Raw genomic sequence first — 20,691 nt, forward strand, 5'->3', positions numbered from 1 at the left:
TCCATACTTTCAAGTCAGGTCTGCCTAAAACATAGGAACAGCCACCAATGAGATAACCTCTAAAAGGGAAATGCCATTAGCTGTTGTTTTTCTTTTGTTTAAAAAAAAAAAAAAAAAAAAGGAAACTCAAGCTTTATTTTTTTTTTAGCTTGTGTAACTGTCATGTGTTTATGACTAACATCCTTGGTGTTGCTACTAAACTCATTTCAAAGATTTAAAGATTCTTCTTCCCAACCCCTCTTCTTTTAAATTACTGTGCCAGGGAATGGAAACTTGCATTTCACACCCTTTTAAAATTAAATCCGAGAGATAAACAGCAAAGGGTAGAAGGGTCATTTCCTCAGTATCCAAAGGGAGGCAGCCTGATGTAATTTCTGTGCTGTTAATTGTGTGTCCTGTTTGCTTGCTGTTAGGAAACAATCAAACAAACAAAAGCCTTGCCAAGCCAGTAGGTGACTTGGTTCTCCGCCACTTTAGAGCGATTGGTGGGTTTAAACCTCACTGTGAACCTTTTTATTCACAACAAAGTTATGTGTGTTATTTATTAGGTAATATAAAATGCAGTTGAAACTGTTTTTCTTCTTAGTCAGATGTATGAAGTCTGAAATACCTTGTCATTTTTTACAAATTGATTTGTGAATATTGATTTTTCATCTCCGTTAAAATGAAGGCTGCTCAGAGTAGCTCTAGACAAGCTTTCATTGCCTTTTGCCAAGTGTTGGGTTGTAAAGCAGGTGCAGATTACAAATGAATCCCTTTCTGGGTTTTAGATAAGGACCTATTTGTCCTCAGGATTCAGAAAGTTCAGGGAAAGAGGATTTCAAAATTACCACATTCTTTCCCATTACTGAGGTGCCTTTTATGCTTCTTAAAGACAGGAGCTCGTTTGATAACGTTAAGGGGCTGAAATTCTCTGTCCATCTTAAACAGAAGCCTGGAAGGGCTGCTCCATCCCCAGAGCTCTGCTTGAAGGACCAGTGTTAGGAGAAACCCATAGAAATCTGTTCCTGTGCCCTCTGCTGAAAGACTGCTAATTGGTACCGGTTGTCATAGTTGATGCAGGAGTGGGGGAAAGGAGGGAGATTGTGACAGAAGCGTGTGTATCATGCGCATGCTGTCACGGAAACAAACCACTAATTAACTTCGCCGACAGCTTCTGTAGATGCAAGTTCAATGAAGTTGTAATTAGCCCTGGACTGAGCTGTTTTGTTGGGCTTGTGCGCTGCAGTTTTGATCATCACATAATGGCCGGCCACGCGGAGCTCATTAGCGCCGGCACCCAGGTAGTGACACACGCCTGCGTTTGAGGAGAGCTGCCCTGAGCCCCCCTCTCCGCTACGTACCACCTTATCAACCTCGTTAGAGAGGCCTTAAAATTTATGAGCCTGGAAAACAAAAACCACATCTCCCTCCGGCAGAGCGGCTGGGTGAGGGGAGAGCAGCAGTGCTGCTCCACCTGCCTTCTGGAAGCTTCTTCGGCCGGGTCTGCCAGATCTTCATCTACCGCGAGGCCACAGCTCTGGGAAGCTTCCAGTCCCATTTTTGCTCTTTTCCATCTGCTATTGATCTGTCTCATGGCGGAAGGCAGCAAACTGAGTCCACACAGAGGCAGGCCTAGTTAGACCAAAATACCCTTTTGTTGTTCCCAGGTTTTGTGTTATTTCCTGAGGACTTCTTCATTTGTCCAGCCATTCAATGGGGCTAAAAGCTGAATAAGCATTCAGTATTGGTTCTGTATCTCCTACCATTGTGAAAACCAAAATAATGGGAGAGAAAGGTGTTTGGGTCCTATTCATTTGAGTCGGCGGCATGCTGTAGCTGTAGAATCAGGATTGTATTACCTGTGTATGCACCTGCTCCCTTTTTGGCATAAATTTAACTCCGATAAAAGACCAAGTCTGATAGAGTTGTCTCTGACTCATAACAGCTATTACTATGTTGTTTTGTTAAGCACAAGAGTAAGAAGAAAAGAAATAATTGCAATATACCTTCCATAGCACCAGTTGTCTCTGACTAAATATAAGTGTAGCTACAGCAAATCCATATTATTCAGGGCTATACTGTATTTCAGTGATTCAGCTTGCTGATGCTTTCAGAATACATCAGTTTTTAAATTGATTTTTATTCTTATTACTGATGGATTTTTGAAGTGGTTAACCATTTGTTAATGTTATAACTGCTAATCACATAGGGCTGTATGTTACAGGAAAAAAAAACCTTCTTTCCAACCTGTTAGAGCTAAGGTAGAAGTCAGTGAGTATTCAGAACCAGTGTTAGATGTGAATGGAGACTAGGGTAGGATGCGATTTTGTAATTTAAACAGTAGTATTTAAACGGAAACAACATGAATACTTTGAGCATTTTGAAAGCTATGCACTGTCAGGCCCGGATTTGCTGTTATCGGAGGATCTACCAGTTTTTGAGTTATTTTTTTTCCTTGAAAGGCTTAGGAGTGGCACAGGATGTTCCCAAGTTTCAGTTCTTGAAGATCTTGTTGCTGCCTCCAGGCCCTGTGTGCTCTTTGAAGTAGCAGAGGGGAGCTGATACTCAGTGTGCCTGTGAATGAATGCAGAGCATTCAGCGTTGCTCTGAAGAGTCTAGTGACCCAATTTGTGTGAAGATCTCCCGAAAGGCACTAATGCCCCTCATTGTGTTGGATAGTATATTTATTATTCGTTTCCAAGTTTCTGTAATATTCTCAGCACTTATTAATAGTAACGATGAAGAAAGAGCCAATAATAAGACAGCATCAAAACGGAGAATTCCCAGGCTGTACGTCTAGCATGGGGGTCTGTCTGGGGTAGCACTGTCTGCCCTCATTCTCCAGTGATCTCAGTCAGCGCAGGTGTCCAGCACCTCGTGCTGGAATCTAGTAGCAGAAGAATAACTGCATTTTTGCTATGAACTTTCCCCCCATCTCTGTCCATGCACAACAGCAGGGTTTCTCATGGGTATAGTAACACAAGAGCATTCGTGAGAGAAACACAAATTGCCATTACAGTTTCCAGGACAGTACACAAAGTTTGAAGTTAGATCAGTGCTGCATGGAGTGGGAAATCACGGATGTGTTTATATGTTGCTTTGAAGAACGCTGTAAGGTGTTGTTTGGGTTGTTTTGGTTTTCTTTCAACCTATTTGGTCTGATTTTTTCCAGAAAATTTTAGAATTTGGAGAATACATTTATTTAGGAATACAACTATATGACTTCAATAAGTACTACTTACCACGGAAGACCTGCCCAAGTTGTCCTCAGATACAGATTAGCTAGGTGTGTGTCTGTATAGCTGGTGGGACCATATATTGTCACCACAAGGTTGTACACAGACATTGACAGCGGTATAAGCCAAGTACACCTCCTGGTCACTGCCAGCAGGAGTTGCTCCTGCATATGTGAAGACTGGATGTAATTAGTCTGTAGGAAGGTCTCTAAGAAAAGTCTTCCTGCTATCATGACAGAGAAGAGAGAGCTTGCAGGAGCGCACAGGTGGTGACTGTGATTAACCACTTCTGTTTTGACTGCATTCAAACAAGCCCCATTGACTAACTTCACCACAAAATGCTTGGCCACGTATTTCAGGAGGGTGGAAGGTGGGAAGGCAAATTAGTTGAATATTCATTCCCTACCACCTTATTCTGTCTTGTATACCTTTCGGCCTTTGGGCAGCTGCCTAATTTCTCTGCATGTTACCTAGAGGAAGTGAGACCGTGGGTTACAGCTTTTTCCTGTGACCGTTCCCACTGCGTGCATCAGCCAGCAGGAGATGCTGTAATCCAGAATGTGGTTTCCCTGCCCCCATCTTTTCAGAGACCAAGCCTATTAAATTGGAACAAAGCCCTGCTCAGTTCAAGAACTAAGAATCTCAAAAGCCATGTGTTTCACTGCCCTATTTGGCAGACCCAGGCTGAATAATCTTTACTTGTGGTACAATAGAAGATTTTAATTGTGCTCCTGTCGTTTACCACTTGCCCCTTTCCCCCCGCACTGCTGGTGTTTACTTCTCGCACTTAGGACAGCAGCGTTAATGGTTTGATTGTTCAAAAATGCGATAAGAATATAATTTAAATTACCATACCCTTTGCTAAAGGGCTCTCATTGTTTTGTTGTTGTTGTTGTTTTTCCTAAACCATCTCTGATACGAATTTCACTGTATTTCATGTATTTCCCTTCCACCACTGGTTTTATGAAACGCTCAGGGGTTGGTTTCCAGGACCAATGGTGTACTCCATTCATCAGTAACACAGTCTACACCAAAAAGTAGGGATTCTCCTCGTGTCCTCTTGGCCTTGCCAAAACCCACGATGAAGTAGAGTCTCTCTCTCCCATGTGTAGAAAAGTCTGCAGGAGAATTGGAAAGGAATGCTGGATGGTAACAGATACAAAGTAATGTAACGCAGAGCTTCATTCTGCCACATATACCTATGATGAGTGGTACGTGAGCGCAGTCATAATGTCATTAAAATTAATTATTCTAATCAGCAAGAGAAACAGTTCACCGTGAAGAAATGTATCTGGCGTGCAGATGCAAACGTCAGCAATGTGCTTCTCAAAATTATTTAACAAAAACCTGGAAACAGTTAACATCTAGGAATTTGCCTAAGCAGCTATTCTAGTATCAAGACAGACCTCCAGGGGGAATTAAATTATTGTGCTCTTGTTACTTATGACAAATATTTCCCACTAATTTCAGCAAGCAGTGTCGTCACCAGCTAATGTGTAATACATCTTTCACCAAAGTAGCCGTTAGACTCTCCTTTGATTTCCTTGTAAGTAATCACAGGCCAAACCCAGACGTGGGACTGCTTTTTTCTTCGGTTTACCTGGGGGGCTGACACTACTGCTTCATGCTTTAGACTCGCACAATCTTTGCAATTCATGCTCTTGCAGTTAATTTTGGGAAGAGGCAAAGAACTTTATGACCACATGCAATTTTCTTTAAAATCTTGGAGGCCCTTTTTGGGAGCCTCAGAACATGATAAGGATTATCACATCTGAATTTCACACACTTTTCTATAAACAGCCTCTCTAAGGATTAGAGGTTTGTGAATATTTCTTAGTGAAACCAAAACCTTCAAAACTCAAGTTGCAAGCCCAAAACTTAGATCAATTTCACTCCCGGCCATGAACTTTAAGGGAATCTGGGATATGTTTCAAGGAAGTCGCTGTCATGTTTCACTCGATGTGGGCTGGTATGTTATTGAAATTGGAGAACACCAGCTGGTTTTATCCAAAGCTTAGAATTTTCCATGGGGTTTTACATCAGAGTTTTGGGGCTGAAGTAATTCAAGGGTAAAATCCCAGCTACAACATGCCAGTAAATCCAGTTTACATGACTGTTAGGGAATAGAAAAGCTGTAAAATTGGTAATACAAAGATGGAGAAAATTGAAGAAAGATACATGGCCAGGTGGCTATTTAAAATCAGCCAGTCATCAAAGGAAGTAGATACTTAGTCCTGCTATGATTTCACTGTGTGACTGATCTGGAGTGAACCCAGATCAACTGTCCATTAAAGGTATTGTTCTGAGTAAGGGGGGATTATACATGTATATTCTTGGCTTAAAGAGGGTGCTGTTGTATTCCTTCACTACTGCTTCCCACCGCTGGATAGCACTGCTGCTAATTAGCAGAGGTTTTGCTCCATTTTCTTGTGCTTTGGAAAGAATTGCCCCAATTCTGGATTGCCTCAAGGTCCAGGATTAGGTACGGTTGACTGTAATTTACTTGGGCATCTCAGAGTCTGTTTCTTAGGAAGGGAGGTTTGAGCCCAGCCTAGGAGGAGAAGTTGGAAGTCACATTACAGTGTTTCATAAAGCCACAACGTGGCCAGTTCTAGACCAGGCTGAGATTTTGGAATTAAACATCATTGCCAGTTGTTAGTGATGTTCTTTTTTTTTTTTTTTTTTTTTTTTTAAAGCACTGCAAACCAAAAAAAGGGGAAAAAAAAAAAAAAGTAAGTTTGCTAATTTGAAGAACATTAAAGTAAGTTTATTTTTCTGTCAAATTAGCCCTTTATAAAGGGAAATTATCAGGGGGGCTTTTGTCAAAAGAATTTAAAAGTGAAAATAAAAAGAGCCTGGTAAAGGGCTTAAGTTATATTTCCTATAGACACAGGCTCCACTCTAGCGGTTGCGTTTGAGGGTCAGTCTTCGTCCTGCCTTTGCACAGATTCTCTGTATTTTTTTCTTTAACTGAAATTCCATAGACAGTAATTAAGGAACTGGAGGCCAGCAAGAGGTCAGCAAGCTTTCGTCAGTGAAAACAGGGATTGTTTGCCATGTACAACACTCCCTTTTTTCCTTGTGGTGAATAGAAGATTTGCTTAGAGCTGATGACTTATGCCTTTCTTGCAAGTTATGCAGCTAGCGAGTAACTGGGGGAATCAATCAGGGAGCAGAAAACAGCTAATTGAGTCCAGCATCACGCTTTTTTTTCTTCTTTACATATTCAGCGCTGAAATCAGAGCCAGTTTGGTGCCTGATAATGTAACTCCAGAGAAGAGGCATTTTGTGGACGGGATTCTGAGCGAATGCAATACTTCAGAAGAAGGGTCTAATCCTAAATTTCAGGGTAACGAAGCTGACAGCAGCTGAGCACTCGGGGGGAATTACTCGAAACTGAGCTTTAGGCCTATAAATGCCGAAGCTGGTAAGTCACTGAGCATGTAGCGTGATGTGGAGAGGATGTGCCTCCTGTTTCAGAGAGGGAGAAAGAGAAAAGGCTTTTGTGGTTATTCTTAGGCACAGCACAGCATGTATAGCTTTTCTCAGTTTTTCTCTTCCTTTCCTTGGGCTTTTAAGTTCTTTTCTGTTCTATTTTCCTGTCTCTGACTTTGTCCAGGCAACTTTAATACAAAGAAAAAAGTTAGAACGGTTGTTTTTTTTGGCGGATGCAAAGCCTGTTTGAGAGAGAGAGAGAGAGAGAGAGAAGAAAGGACACGTGTAGCCACGTCTCCTAAAAGGAGCAGCAAAATGTCTTTGCATTTGCAGTGAGCTTGTAGTTCTGAAGTGAGCTGGCAAGGGGTGGATGATGTGATATGCCACAGATCTGCATGTGTATTTGTGCCCCACTTTGCTGGATAAGGATTGTCTGATAGCCAGAAATAATTGCAGTTTAGGCTTAAACAGGTATTAAGAGATTTTTTGCTTTCTTAGATGGGAGATTTCCTAGAGATTTCAGTTTGGGGCTGTACGATTGCTGGGCATAAAGTGGGTGGTAAAAGTTTAACATCCCCCTAAATGGCTTCATACAGCTCACGTAAAAGTTATGTATGTTTTTGTTTATGGAGCTGGAACAGATGAATCACTTGTGATACCTTCAACTGCCCGTTGTCCTGATGTTTCTTACACATTTTTATTAGGACCTAGCCAGCGGGTCTTGCGTATCTTGTGTTTTTTAAGTGCTGCTGCTATAACCCTGTAGTGTTTCCAAACAAAGTCGTGCCGAAAGCAAGCTACTTACTCCTGGTTTACATTTGGCCTATTAATTCCAAGTACCATAATAAACGCTAGCCGCGTGCACGCGTGCGTGTGTGTGAAGCGCTAATTCAGAGGGCGAGGTTAGGACTGTGGGCTCTTGTTTTTTCTGCGGCGCATGAAAGGGGCTCGGTGTTTCACAGCCAGAAAGCCACGCGTGCTGCTCGCCTCCAGAGCAGGCAGCAGGGAAGGAAGAGCCTGCATGAGAAAAGCAGCAGAGAAAGTGAGGAGGACGCCGGGAGCAGAATGCTGAAGCGCACGTGTTGATTTCTTGCTTGTTCCTGGATGCGCGGCTTTTCGTTTGGTTTATGTCTGAGGCGACGCAGTGCGTGGCTTTGGGCTGCACGAGCAGGGAGGTGTCCTAGCAGAGGGAATGGGTCTCTTTCAGATTCGAGACCGTCTTCGCAGGCTTTCGGCCACGCTCGCTCGCGGCAGAGAGCTGCGTGGTGGGGCCAGGCTGGGCCTTGGCCTCCCCGCCGTTTCCCAGCCATGCGCTACGTGGTGGCTGCCGTCCTCTGCCTGCAGCCCTGGGTACTTCCAGATGCTGTTCATTTAGTCCCCGTTTCCCCGCACGCGCTCGTGCGGCGCAGCGCTCCAAGCTGGCGGCCTCGCGCGCCGGGAGAGCAGCGCAGATGTGTCGGGGACGCACTTGCTCCAAGGCGAGCGGGAAGGCGGCTCCGCCCGGCCGGCCCCGCCAAGGGGCCCCGCCGGCTCCCCGGCCGCGCTATCTCTTTAAAGCCAGCGCGATTCCTGCGCCTTGGCTTGGCCGATTTGTTATGGTTTAGGGCTGCGGAGCCAGCTGTCTGCAATCTGATGTAATGTTGCCCTGGAAACCAGAAATGAAACACTTGAGCATTCACCGCAGAATTACTACATGCGGCATTAGCCAAAATAATTAAAAGTTGAGCCATATGGGCCTTCGGATGGAAAAATTTGGAGCGGAGGAGATGGAAGTTCAGTTGTTCCTATTTACAGTACTGCAAATCCATTTGTTTTCCCCTTGGAGCACGCAGAGAGGCCTGCGCCCACGGCCGCGGAGGGGCCCGGCTGTTCCACCAGCCCCACACACACGGCCCGGACCCTGCCCGGCCATCGGCAGGCACGTTGTCCCCTTCTCAGCGTGTTTCTGCCCTTCTGTAGTGCCACAGCGTGCTGACACACGTGAAGGGACAGAGAAGGAGAGAGGGGGCACGAGGGTGGGCCAGTGGGATCAGGCTGATTTTCCCATCCGAAGCCAGGAGCCGCAACCAAAAAAGGCCATTCTGTCGCCTTGAAAGCCGGAGAGGAAAAATGGGCCGTATGAGTCAAAACGTCCAAGTTTGATAATTTCCAAATATGTCATTTAGGCCCGGATGCTTTACATTTCTGTTTTCTGTTTAATATTAGCTGCGAAAGAAAACACTGCATGAACTGGGAAATTAAGCTCTGTTTTCCTTGTGCCAAAATGGAGCCTTTTGATAATTTCAAGGTGTTTGGTTTTATTTTTGTTGTTTTTTAAATCATTTGGAAATCAGGAAATGAAACAAAAGTGATCCTCTTTCAAAGCAGTTTAATTTTCAAGCAATCAGCATTATTTGACAAAAAAAGTTTCCTGACCAGCACCACTGGCGTAGTCACAGATGTTTTTAGGCCTTTCTGTGTAACCTTATTAGCCATCCTTTTCCTTTACAAAAGATTTTCCATGCCACTTGCGACCCAATATGGTAGGAAATAGACTGCTGGAGAGAGACTCTGACTTAGTTTTTAGTCAGGCTATTATCCGGCGGTTCCTGTTGTTAAATACAGGCTGTTCTCAGCTCTCCCGGCCGAGCATCGGGGCTAGGAAGTGTCTGTCACTGCACATAAAGGACCCTGGCTGCTGGAACAAAGGGTACCAAGAGTCCTGCAATGGCAGGAAATACCAGCTAGCCTTTTATTAGGATGGCACTTCGTGTATTTTGAAGTGTGGTAGGGATCCACTGTACCACCCACTCGGGTTCGGTGTCAGTCCCTTGTATGGAGGCTATTTTGGCATCTGCTTTCGCTGTGGCAGTAGTGAATGCAAATGTCAGACACTGTAAAAGCTTTTGTGATTGCTGCTGGATCTTTGTGGAGGACACTGAGGGACAGGTCTTTCTCGGACACTGGTAGTGCAGAAGTTAGGCCAGCTGATCTGCAAGGCAACTTTCGTATTCATCAGTGACATCCTGGGAGGGAGGACCGGGTGTGAGCTGTGCTCCAAATCATACAGAGCTCACGGTTCTGTAAACAGGAGCCCTGCATACCAAGGATGGATGCGAAGTAATGAAGGAAACCAATTGCGTAGAGTAATTGCATTTAAAATAAATGTATCTGGAGTACAGAGCACGCATGATGGTTGCTTGCCAAAATGTGCTTAGTGGCCTAAGAAGTCTTGACTGAACTTCTTGATTACAGTCAATAATCCATTCTTCATCTTATCTAAATATGTCTGAGGTATATCTTGTTGTTTGACATGTCACTAAGTTGTCCCAGCCGGAATCTCTGAATTAATGCTCTTCTTGCTGCTTAATTTATCTTGATATAAACAAGTCTGTTGCCCCTCTCTACTGCCTTATTTCTCCTGAAGGAAGATTATTAATTACCTATCCAGTCTGTACCCATAATGAATGCATTCCCGCGGCGCTCGGGTGGCAGCCTGGTAATTCCTTCTGCCATATGCGGTCCATTCAGTACTCCTTCTTGTTTCGGAATATCAGGAAGTTTGGGGGGCATCGGGAATTGGCAGTGCCCTCGCAGAAAGTGGCTGGCGTTTGCTCAGGCATGGTTCTGCTGGCTCTGTGAAATGTGCTCCTACCAGGTCGACTTTCAGAGTTGCGCTGATTCCTTCAGGCACTGTTTGTGCCTTTGAAAATATACTCGTGCACATACAGCTGCTAATTGGTGTCCTGTCCCATAGCATCTACTGCTGTTACCACATCCTGATATCGAAGTACGTTTGAAAAGCAGAAAGCATTTTTATACTCGGGCTGTCTTTTAATCGGTCTCTGGATAAGCAGAGAGAGCATTTTTGTTGGGGAAGGGGAGAGGGTGAAATTTTTTTTTTTTGCTTCCCTTTTTTTGGCTCGGGTCTGTTTGGGATTGTTCCATTTTCAAAGTTTAATTAAGGAGAAGGAGAGAAATCATGGGAGCGCCGCGGAACCCCAGCTAGCTTCACCGCCAGGAAGTCGCGTTAAGGTTTTCGAGCCGGCCATTACGAAGGCAGGGAATTGGCTGGGGCCACGGGCGAGCACAAAGTTAAGGTATACAATCTGTACCGCGCTCCAGCTGGAGCCCGCGCGGCGCGCAGGAATGTGCAGCGCACAGTGCCAGGGCTGTCCTGGCCGGGCTGCAGCGTCCTGCCGGCCTCCTCTCCCCTTCCCCCCGCCGCCGCTCGCATTCTGAACTGATTAAAACAGAGGAAGTAGCACATCGAGCGCTGGATCTGGCTCGAAAATACGAAGTCGTCTTCTGGTTCACAAGGAATGGATTGTTTCAGCTTGTTGTGTCACTGCTGCTGGAGAAGGGAGGATTTTTTTTTGTCTCTGTAATGTTTGATACTTGAGGGAAAACAGCTGGAACTGAGCATACTGGATCAGATGCAAAACGGGATGCTGGGGAATATGGACTGCACTGTATATCTGAAAAGGTCAGAGTTTTCCCTTGGTCAGTGTTGGAGGAATGCTGTGTCCATCTTAATTCCAGCCTCGAGAGCCTTCAGGAGGAGTGTAGGGAGCAGGGAGGAGGAAAGGAGCGTTTTGTAGCTGTGGCAGTTTCTGAGCAAGGCAGATGAGGTCTCCTCCTTCCTTTTCCTTCCCGTCCCTTTCTTGTGCTGCTGTTTTTGATTTTCTGGGAAGACTGAGGGGAAAAAAAAGAGAAGTCGTCAATGACAGAGCTTTGGTTTGGAGAAGCTGTTTATAACCAGGTTTAAACAGCGAGTTCTGAGATGCCAGACAGACCAGTGACCGACCCAAACCACAGGAGCATAACTGGTATGGTAAGAAGAGCCCTGGGAAAGAGCCCTGCCTGAAACGCATTGAGCGAGGACGTGGAAGTAGTTATTACACAATGCATGGGAAGAAGGACAAGGGCAGGAATGCATTTCAGTGCCTAGGATCTTACGTTGCACAGATTTAGAAATCAAAATGGTATGTCACGCTTTCAGAAAAAGAAAAAGAAAAAAAGAAAACCCTCACTAATTTAAATGTTTCTCTCTGACCTGGGCTGAAAATATGATACCAGTTACAGAGCTGCATTGACACAGCGCAGCAGATGAACTGGGTTAACTTGACTTGAAGGAGCAAGCCGTGGAACGACTGCTTTATTAATATTCCCTTTGTTTCTTTGCCAGTCAAGAGAACAATCCGATGATGAAACAGAGGAGTCGGTGAAGTTTAAGAGGTTGCACAAGCTGGTAAATTCTACTCGCAGAGTCAGGAAGAAACTCATAAGAGTGGAAGAGATGAAAAAACCCAGCACAGAAGGTAAAATCGGTGTGCGTATGGTTAAAGCGTATGTGTTAATGCATTTTTCTGTTGAGAGGGGACAGAAAAGGGGCGGGGGTGGGAAGTGTTCTTAGGGGACAGTGGGAAAGGCTGCCTTGTCTACGGTGCATGCATTACCCAAGTAATTACATTTTGAGTCTGTAGAAGGAGGAAAGTGACAGTCTAGGATGTGGTTACTGCTGATCTCCAGGCGTTCCCAGAGCGGTGCTGGAGAGCCCTTCATTAAGAGATTAGAGCTCGGTTTATGTTTTGTGCCCCACGCTGGAGGGAACGAGACCAGGAGTGACTCCAGCCGGCTGCCCCCCGGCACTGCAAGGAGGGGAGCAGAGCAGCCGCCGCTTTGCTCCCTCCTCCGAGGTCTGGGAGGCAGCACAGGTGAGGCTCGTAACTAGTTTGGGGAGGGGAGCGGCTGATGGGTAGAGCAGTGGTGCTCCATGGCCTCCTCCTGTGGCAGAAGCACAGAAAGTCCATCGGACATTCTTGTGGGATAGCTGCTGCCTCGTGTAATGTTAACTCCTGGTTCAGGGGGAGCCTGCTTGCAGTTTGACTGCTGAATGAGCCGTGCTGCCAAGAGTGGGAGAGAGAATGGAGGGTGGGGAAACGGGAAACAGTTCAGCCCCTGGGAATGCCATGCTGCAAAATTAACTCTGGATGACCTGGATCCATGTGTGAGCACTCAGACTAAAGAAGCCTGAGCCTCAGTAGCCTCTCTGTGAAGCCGTGCTTGAGTCCTTACTGGAACTGTGGCTACCTCTCTCTGTCAGTGGCCTTCCCAGGATCAGACCATGTGATTCTCCTCAGCTTTGCAGTGAGCTGAACCATATTATGAATCCTTCTGAGTGTATTTAAGGAGAACACATGCATCTTCTTGGGTATGTGGCAGGAAGCTGCTGGCAGATTTATGATCGAGCCTGCCTCTTTCATGCACGATGGTCATGTAACGAACTGGAGTGAAAGGCTCAGCCAGCTTAGAGCTCTGGGCAGCTCTCTTGGCCTGAAAAGGTTTATTCACCTCACAGGGGAGACAAAGAGAGCATAAAGCTGGGTTATCTTGGAAGTAAAAACATGTTTTATGGGAAGGGGCAAACAAAACAGGGCTGGTGTTCCCCTGCTCTGAGGGAGGAACGCCAGCGATGCCTTTCCTACCCCCTGGGGGTCTGGGAAAAGCTGCGGGGAGCAACCAGCCAGAGACTGCAGGGCTGGGAGCAGCTGCAGGACCAGGCAGCCCAAGGGCATGCAGGCGCCTTCCTACAGTTTGACCAGGCTGTCTCTTCAGCATGTTAACTGTTTTGTTCTTAATTCCTTCTCTTGCAGTGCTTCACTTGCAATTCTATTTCATTGCCTTTTTAATTTTCTCCCTCAGTCTTCCACTTACGTGTCTCAGTTCCTTCCAGGTTTTTTTCCACTGAGTTTTTCCACCCCTGCTCCCCAACTCATTGAATGAACTCCAAAAAATCTTGCCCTGCTTCCTTCTTTCTCCATCTCCTGCCCATCTCCTCTGTTTTAATGCTAGGCTTTTCTGAGTAATTCATCTGTAACTCAGAGTTTGTGCTTCATCCAGGGCTGTGGCGTTTCTTTGTAGGTTGGCTCTTGGTGAATTCTGTAGCTTAAAAAAAAAAGTGTATATTGTTAAATAACAAGATGGATTGCTTCTACATAAGTAGAAGGCACCTTAAGGAGTCAATGACACATTAGGATTAGATATCTATCAGAAAGGTCTCCCCATACCCTAATTTTCATAGGACAAATTAAAAGTGCTTCATAAATGCTGTCCATCCCCACATCTCATAATGTAGGTCTGTATTCCCGTTCAAATGTGTCAGAGGACTCTGCAAGATCACAGAAGATACTGTGGTCAGATGTGGGGATTGCCATCTGCCCTTCCAAGTTACCTGAAGTTGACTAAATTGGTTCTTGAGCTGTTTGCTGCTATTATTTAACCAGTATACAAACATGAAGTCATGTGAAATCCTAGATGGCTAGGATTTTGAGAGTTGGATTGAGTGAGAAATCTATTTGATGTAGTAGCATCAGCATAATGTCAGTAAATTCATAGGTGTTCAACAGCCTTTGTTAAAGTATGACAGTAGGCTTGGTTTGAAAACCAACATGAAATTCCCTAGAAGAAAGATTCCTCATAACCCTCCTCAGAAAAGTCTTGACAAAGAAGAGCTTTTCCAAATTTCCTTATACATTGCCATTGTTTTTAAAGTACCCTACCCCCAGATCCTTCTCCCACAGTTCTGCTAGTGAGTCTTTTGTTGCACTAAATACAAATTTTGGTGATCTGACAGTCACTAGTACGTGCCAATATCTGAATCCATGTGTATTTTGTGTTAGTCTTCCCTCAGTGAGCTAAGTGAAGGTTTTAATTCTTGGGCACCGCTCTTATATAGCATTTAAAAACATTTAAATCTACATCTGTGTCATTATGGCTTTGTGTCATGGACTGACTCCAAATAACATCTGTTACGATGTTGACACACAATGCATATTTTACAAGCTGTTTGAAAACATATTTACTCAGTGGACTAAAATTGTTTATCAGCCCATATCCAGTCTCAGGAGAAAGTCAATTTTCTGTTCAAATTGAGAATTAGAGGAGAAAAAGAGCAAGTTGGACAGTCCAGTGAAAATGGAGTTAAAACAAGGCTCCAATCTACAGATCTACCCCAGCAAAGTTCTCAGCAGTGAAAGTTGTGTCAGATGTGACCTGCTATCCCTTCACTGTCACAGTGAGTTTTATTTTGGTAAAACAGTGTCTTAGCTTTCAGTAAAGAAGGGGCAAATATGTTTTGCCAGCTGAGTGACTGAAGATGAGACAGGAAGCCTGTACAAGGCAACTAATGGTTTTTGTGTTGATTTTTCCCCTTATTAGTGAATAAATGACTTTAGTAAATCATAGGTATTTTGGTAATGATGTTTCTGATATATACCTGTGACTGCCATGAAATTTGTCAAGCAGGACTGAGCAAGATGTGTACTCTCATTTGACTCTTTCCTTGTTACTTCATCTAATATCTGAGCCTGTAGTTTGCTCAGTAGAAAACACTAGACAAAAATGTTTCTTAAATGATAAATGTGAAAAGGAATCACAGTTCCAGGTACTTTTCTCCCTTCACTCCATTCCAGAAAGGAGACCTGGCTATTTTCCCATATCCACTTGTGTTTCAGAAAGTTTGCTTCCCTTTCTGTGAAATATGTATTTGGTGAAAACAATGTGTTTCTGTCATTAGCAGGACAGTGTTGAAATTGGCACAACCACAATCTGACCTACTTTGGCTTTTTTTTTACTTCGCATCTGGTTGTTAAGTAAATTCGGTATCATAAAAATTGGTTCCTTTTCCCCTGTGGAAATCCCAGCTCTTTTCATTTCAGCCCTGAGATCAGCTCTGTAACTTTCTGGGACAAATACTGTTTTCTACTGCAGAAGCTTTGGGTGTTTGAAAACTGGACCTAAATGAGAGATGCATTTGTTTTGTTTTGTGTTTTTTTTTTAATCCCTGGTTATATTTCTGACTTATCGTAATTTCATTAGGGCAGAGCTTTAGTAGGTCATCGTAGAAAGCGTCAGAAGAAGAACATAAGAAACAGATCCCAGTTCCAGCTTTTCAAGGATTTCTAAGTGAGAGCATTTGTGGTCTTATTTAGCAGCCGATGAAAGAGAGAAACTTAAAATAGCACTTGCTTTATTTACATGCTGTTATAGTCTATTTATTGTTATCCCAAAACTCTCACTTCACAAGTGGAAGTTGCTGATTCAGCTGTATCCAGCTGCAAATACCTTCTGGGCTTCTTGAATCAGGAAGAGTTTTCCTTCCATTTTAAGTGGATGATTGTTGATAATTAAATAAAATAAAACTTTATGGAGAAAGATCTTAAAGAGTTATGAACAGTGACATCCGTTGTCCTGCTTTCATCCCCCTGCAGGTGTGGAAGAGCACTCACTTGACAACTCGCCCATACTGGATGACAGATCGGCACTTTACTCTGGAGTTCACAAGAAGCAATTCTACTTCGATGGCTCCTGTGAGAAGCAGCCAGAGGATGACTCGGACTCACTCACTACTTCTCCCTCATCTAGCAGCCTTGATACGTGGGGAGCCAACCGGAAGCTGGTGAAGACCTTCAGCAAAACTGATAGCCGTGGCCTTATCAAGCCTCCCAAGAAACTTGGGACATTTTTCTCTTACCCAGAAGAGGAGAAGACCCAGAAAGTTTGCCGCTCCTTGACAGATGGGGAAATGAAGAAGAGCCTCGGCTCGCTGAGCCATGGGGTAAGTACAGAAAGCATTTGCTTTTATGACAGCAACAGGCACAAGCACCATCTTCTGGTGTCCCTGGAGGAGATTCAGAGTGTAAGGAAGCAGATCCGATTGAAGAAAATGGATACTAACTATTCCTGTTCCAGAGCTTTTCTTTGCCAGCACCCTGCTAGGAAAGGAGCATCCCCCACCACTTGCGACCTGCAATTACTGCGGCACAAAGCGAAAGGGGGTGGAGGTTGTGGCTTCCCAAACAGAAGGCTACGAGGGCGCACCTCTGTCAGCGAATTCAATATTACCTATGTGGTGGAGAAAAGCCTGTACAGTCACCTCAACCTCTCCCAGCTGGTGCGTCCCGTTACTGACAGGACCCTGAGCAAGGCCGACAAGCAGGACCTGAGGAGATGCCTGCTAGAGGAGGATGAGGAAGCCAAGAGGAAGTGGGCTGCCACAGTGGATCGCTGTACTAAAAGGGTTCTCTTGAGAATCCACCAAAAGTCTGTGAGTCAAAGAGTTGTCATGAAGGTGGTCTTCCAGTTTCTGTGAGGTTGCAGTCAACACTGTTTCTGCTTTATACTTTTAACTAAAACTCAGCGCTTCTTCTGCTTTCATTGCCATTATAAACTCATAAGCACTGGAATTCAGCTATATGGGAAGAGTAAGCCATGAGGAGCTTGATGTAATTTCATCAGAGAAGAGTTTTGTTGAGTCTGCAGTTTCTATGTGCACAGAGTAACTCGATGAGAAAGAGCAAATATGACAAAATGCTGTGTTTTTTTTTTTTTAATTCCCTTAGAGCAGAAATCGAGATGACTGATGAAAAGCTTTGAGACAGTATAAAAATATTTTTACGATGCTTTGGAAGTCAGCAATCTCTTAAAGGCACACTGAGAGATATACAAGATCTTCAAAGGATTAGAGCACGCTTAGTTAACTGTGCTCTGTTTCTGTCCTGCCCTCTGTCATTGCCTCATATTGGCCCTTCACAACTCAGTTTGCATCTCACCAGGTTGCCCATCCAGCTCTGTAGTTGCTGTCAACACGCAGCTGCAGAAAGACAGGGAGTTTTACGTTATCTAGACACTGCCCCCCTGCTTGCTGCTCGCCACCACCAAAAGTGCCCCTTCTGCTCTGTCCCTGGCCACTGCTCCTCCTTTCTTGCCTGAGGTGAAGGTGTTAACTTCCCTCAGAGCACTGTGGAAAAGGAACAAGGGGTGGCTAAAAAAATAAATGGTGTTGTACGAGATATTAAGTGATTGGAGCACTCCAGAGACCCAAAGTCTCTTCCTGACTATATGACCCAGTTTTGACCATTCCCTTCACCATGATGCCGAGTTTCCTGGGAACTTGCCTTTGGGGCCAGCCAGATCTCCAAAGCTGAACCAGTCTCTTGTCTAGTAGAAAATATAGGTATATTCCCTCCCTCCGTGGGTGGAAACAGCAGTACACCCATAACATTAAGCAAGATATCCCAGTGAACAATACAGTAAAAACAGCTTTTCTTCTTGAATTACAGGTTTTATTTTGAGAGGCCTCTGCTTCATTTCCCCAGGTGTGAGTTATTCTTAATATAAGAGCCCACAGCCTCGGTGTCCCTGAATAACATGTGGGAGCTGACCATATTTTTATGGTCCACTTTTTGTTCTCTGGATGCAAAATTGAGTTTTTTGGTGTTTTGTTTTGTTTTGTTTTTTTCTCCTTCTCAGTAGCATGAATATTTTCTCTTGGCTGCTTCGCTATTTCTTCTGCGTTTACTGCTTGCCCTGCCACTGACATGATACTGTTTGTTTTCATAAATATTGTACTCAGAAGACACTGTTTTCCCATAATGATATTACAAAGATAAGAGAAAGCTTTTTTGTCCTTCCTTCTCAGGGTTGAGCAGTAGGTGGTATCTCAGGCAAAAGAGTGTATTCGTTTGGGCTAGTGATGCTGCATAGTTAAAAATGCTTTCTAAAGCTGTCTTTGTAAATACAGATGTCAGAAACAAGCTTTTCAGTTCTTCTAGAAAGTGGTCTTACTACAGTAATTTCTTTATGAAAACCATCTGGACTGACTTTTGTGTATTCACGGAGATACAGTCAGAGAAGAAATGGATAGCATTTTGTTGTTGTTGTTGATGAACTCCTCAGCTAACTGCTTCTCCAGCCTCATTACAATGGGATAAAAGGTGGGGACGCACTGCTCTTACTAGCTTTTTCAACACACTTCTTCCTGAAACCACAGAAAGCTGGCAAACTTGAGCTAATGCCACTCCTTCTTCCTAGAAACACTTAATGTTTGTTTGCTGCAACCTCAGGGAAATTGCAATGCCTATGTATTCAGTGGAATCGGTCACTATGTCTTGCCTTGCCATTCATTTTTGTCATTTATATTTGTTTCAGTGACCTGGACATGCATGAAATTTTCAAATAGCATCAGTTTTTCTTTTCTCCCAAAATGATAATATTTTTTTAATGCATGGCCATTCCATTGAATATCCCTTTCCTCATTCACAGACCTTTTGTTTGGTACAGAATTACCAGGCTCATTACTGGAATTGAAGGCTGAAGATAACGTTATACGTAGGGGAGGTCCATAATGAATAACAATATCCATAACAATAAAAGTCCTTAATACGGTACATTTATGCAGAAGCTTTTAACCAACAGGCGTTTTGCTGTCTCAGAAGACTGCTAGAGGAGGAGCTTTGGCTGGTTTGACAGATGAGCTTGCTCAGAGCAGTTCCAGATGTCCTGTCTTCATTGTTGGATTTACCATACGCTGCAGGAATAGTTAGAATGGACTCTTCACAGGAGAACATTACTCATAGCTAAACGTGCTGTGCTTTAAAAACTCGTCTTATTCCTTGTGGTTGGTCTCAAATCACAACACTTTTTTGGATGCGGGGGGGGGGGCATAGACAAAGTTGGATTTGAGTTTTGGTAGAGCCGTGATGGGTACAAAAATTGGCATTCAAGCACTGGGTATAGCACCCACTGTAAAGCCAGAAAAGAAAACTTTTTAAAAGCAATTAACGCATATGTTGATTAGTAGTGAATGGGGCAAGAAGAATGTTCACATTAACAGAACTAATTGATCTAATTGTGTATTAAGTGGCACAGTTTATAGGGCTTGTTTCTTTGGAATAGAGCCTTGAAGCAAAGCACCTGGTGGTTCTCAGGTGGTGGATCTTTGCAGCTCCCAAGTACACGCTCACGAGACTAATTTGGCAATCATTTGCAGGTCTGATCTGATGCTTAAAGTGTCTTAAGCTGAGTCTTAAGGTCTCTTTAAAGTTACCCCATGGAGTGGTTCAGGCCCTAAGAATTTGCAGTTTGCAAGTTGCTGATTTTCTCCTGTTTGTCTCAGGTCTAACTCTAAAGAGAATACTTACAACAGAGATACGACTCTCTCAAAACCCCTGCCTAGGGCCCGGAGTTGAAGCTGTGCAAGTACATTGCAGCAGCCATGTCCTCATTTTCCTGGATTGCCCTTTGAGACTTTTGTCAGGGGCGGGTATTTGAGTGCTGTGCAGCTGGTTGGTCATGTGGCCAGAAAAAAAGTCAAAGGTTTGACCTTTTAGGTTACAAGGCAAAAGCTGGATTCTCTCTGAGCCCCCTAAGAGGCTCGCTGTTTTCAAGCAATACCAAAGCTTTAGCAGACTCATCTGTTACACAATCTGGTTTTGGCTGTGGAAATGCAACTGTACTGAGCTTAGTTGCCTTCTGCTCTTAGGAAGGAAGCGGTATCATAGTGCTGATTTTCTTTTTTATGCAGGATGATTATGATAAACTGCACCAGTGCATTCAGCCAAAACTGAGTCACTCAGGTGATTGTGCCACTGCAAATATGACGTACTTTCTCCCAGAAGTAGCAGAGCTGCCATGTGCCACCAGAGGTGTGATGGTAAATACCTAATCTGGAATTGGGGGTTACTGAATCACTGGGGACACAACGCTGACAGATAGCTGGGTGGCTTTTTCCCTCCTCTTACCAAGGGTTTTGCCCTACAAGGTAGCATTTCCCTGTATTTCAGTGGAAATGGAGTGCATGCAGCAATTCCCAGAAGGTAGGTTATTCGATGCTTTAAAAGATTGGTGGTTCTCTGTTTCAGTGCTACTGTGGACTAATTTATGAAGGCAGATGGGAGTGCTGAGGTGGAGTTGCCAGCAACCTGGAAAACTTGATGCATAAGATCAACAGTTTCCTCAGACCAGAAAGTCTTTTTTTCTTTTTAAAAAGAGTAGGCAATAGGTGACTCAACAGCAGCAGACCTTAGGCCAAGGAGTTGTCTCTGGAAAAGACAAATGACTCAAATTGCTTTTAACAGCATTCTTGGTTTATAATCTCCCATCATTTTGTTTGTTTGTCTGTTTCCATTTTTGCAGACGTGTGTGTTTTCACTGGTGTTCTTCAAATCACAGTGTTTCAAGTGAGCTAATCATTGTGATAGAACTGTTTCCATCCTTT

General features: G+C 44.1%; 1 protein-coding gene across 6 annotated transcripts in view; it reads left to right on the forward strand.

Annotated features, from left to right (window-relative positions):
* Positions 1-20,691, forward strand: part of SASH1 (SAM and SH3 domain containing 1) — a 197,769-nt gene that overhangs the window by 152,539 nt on the left and 24,539 nt on the right. For 3 of the 6 annotated variants that reach the window (XM_082757961.1, XM_082757958.1, XM_082757959.1), the window contains exons 9-11: positions 11,821-11,953; positions 15,905-16,251; positions 19,999-20,127. In XM_082757961.1, coding sequence (XP_082614087.1) covers positions 11,821-11,953; positions 15,905-16,251; positions 19,999-20,127 — 609 coding nt within the window. Of the gene's footprint in view, positions 1-6,504; positions 6,646-11,130; positions 11,618-11,820; positions 11,954-15,904; positions 16,252-19,998; positions 20,128-20,691 lie in introns of those variants that run through there. The other 3 variants (XM_082757962.1, XM_082757963.1, XM_082757960.1) reach the window with 3 other exon arrangements.

Source organism: Aythya marila, assembly GCF_965140915.1.
Source record: "Aythya marila genome assembly, chromosome: 3".
Classification (NCBI taxonomy): Eukaryota; Metazoa; Chordata; class Aves; order Anseriformes; family Anatidae; genus Aythya; species Aythya marila.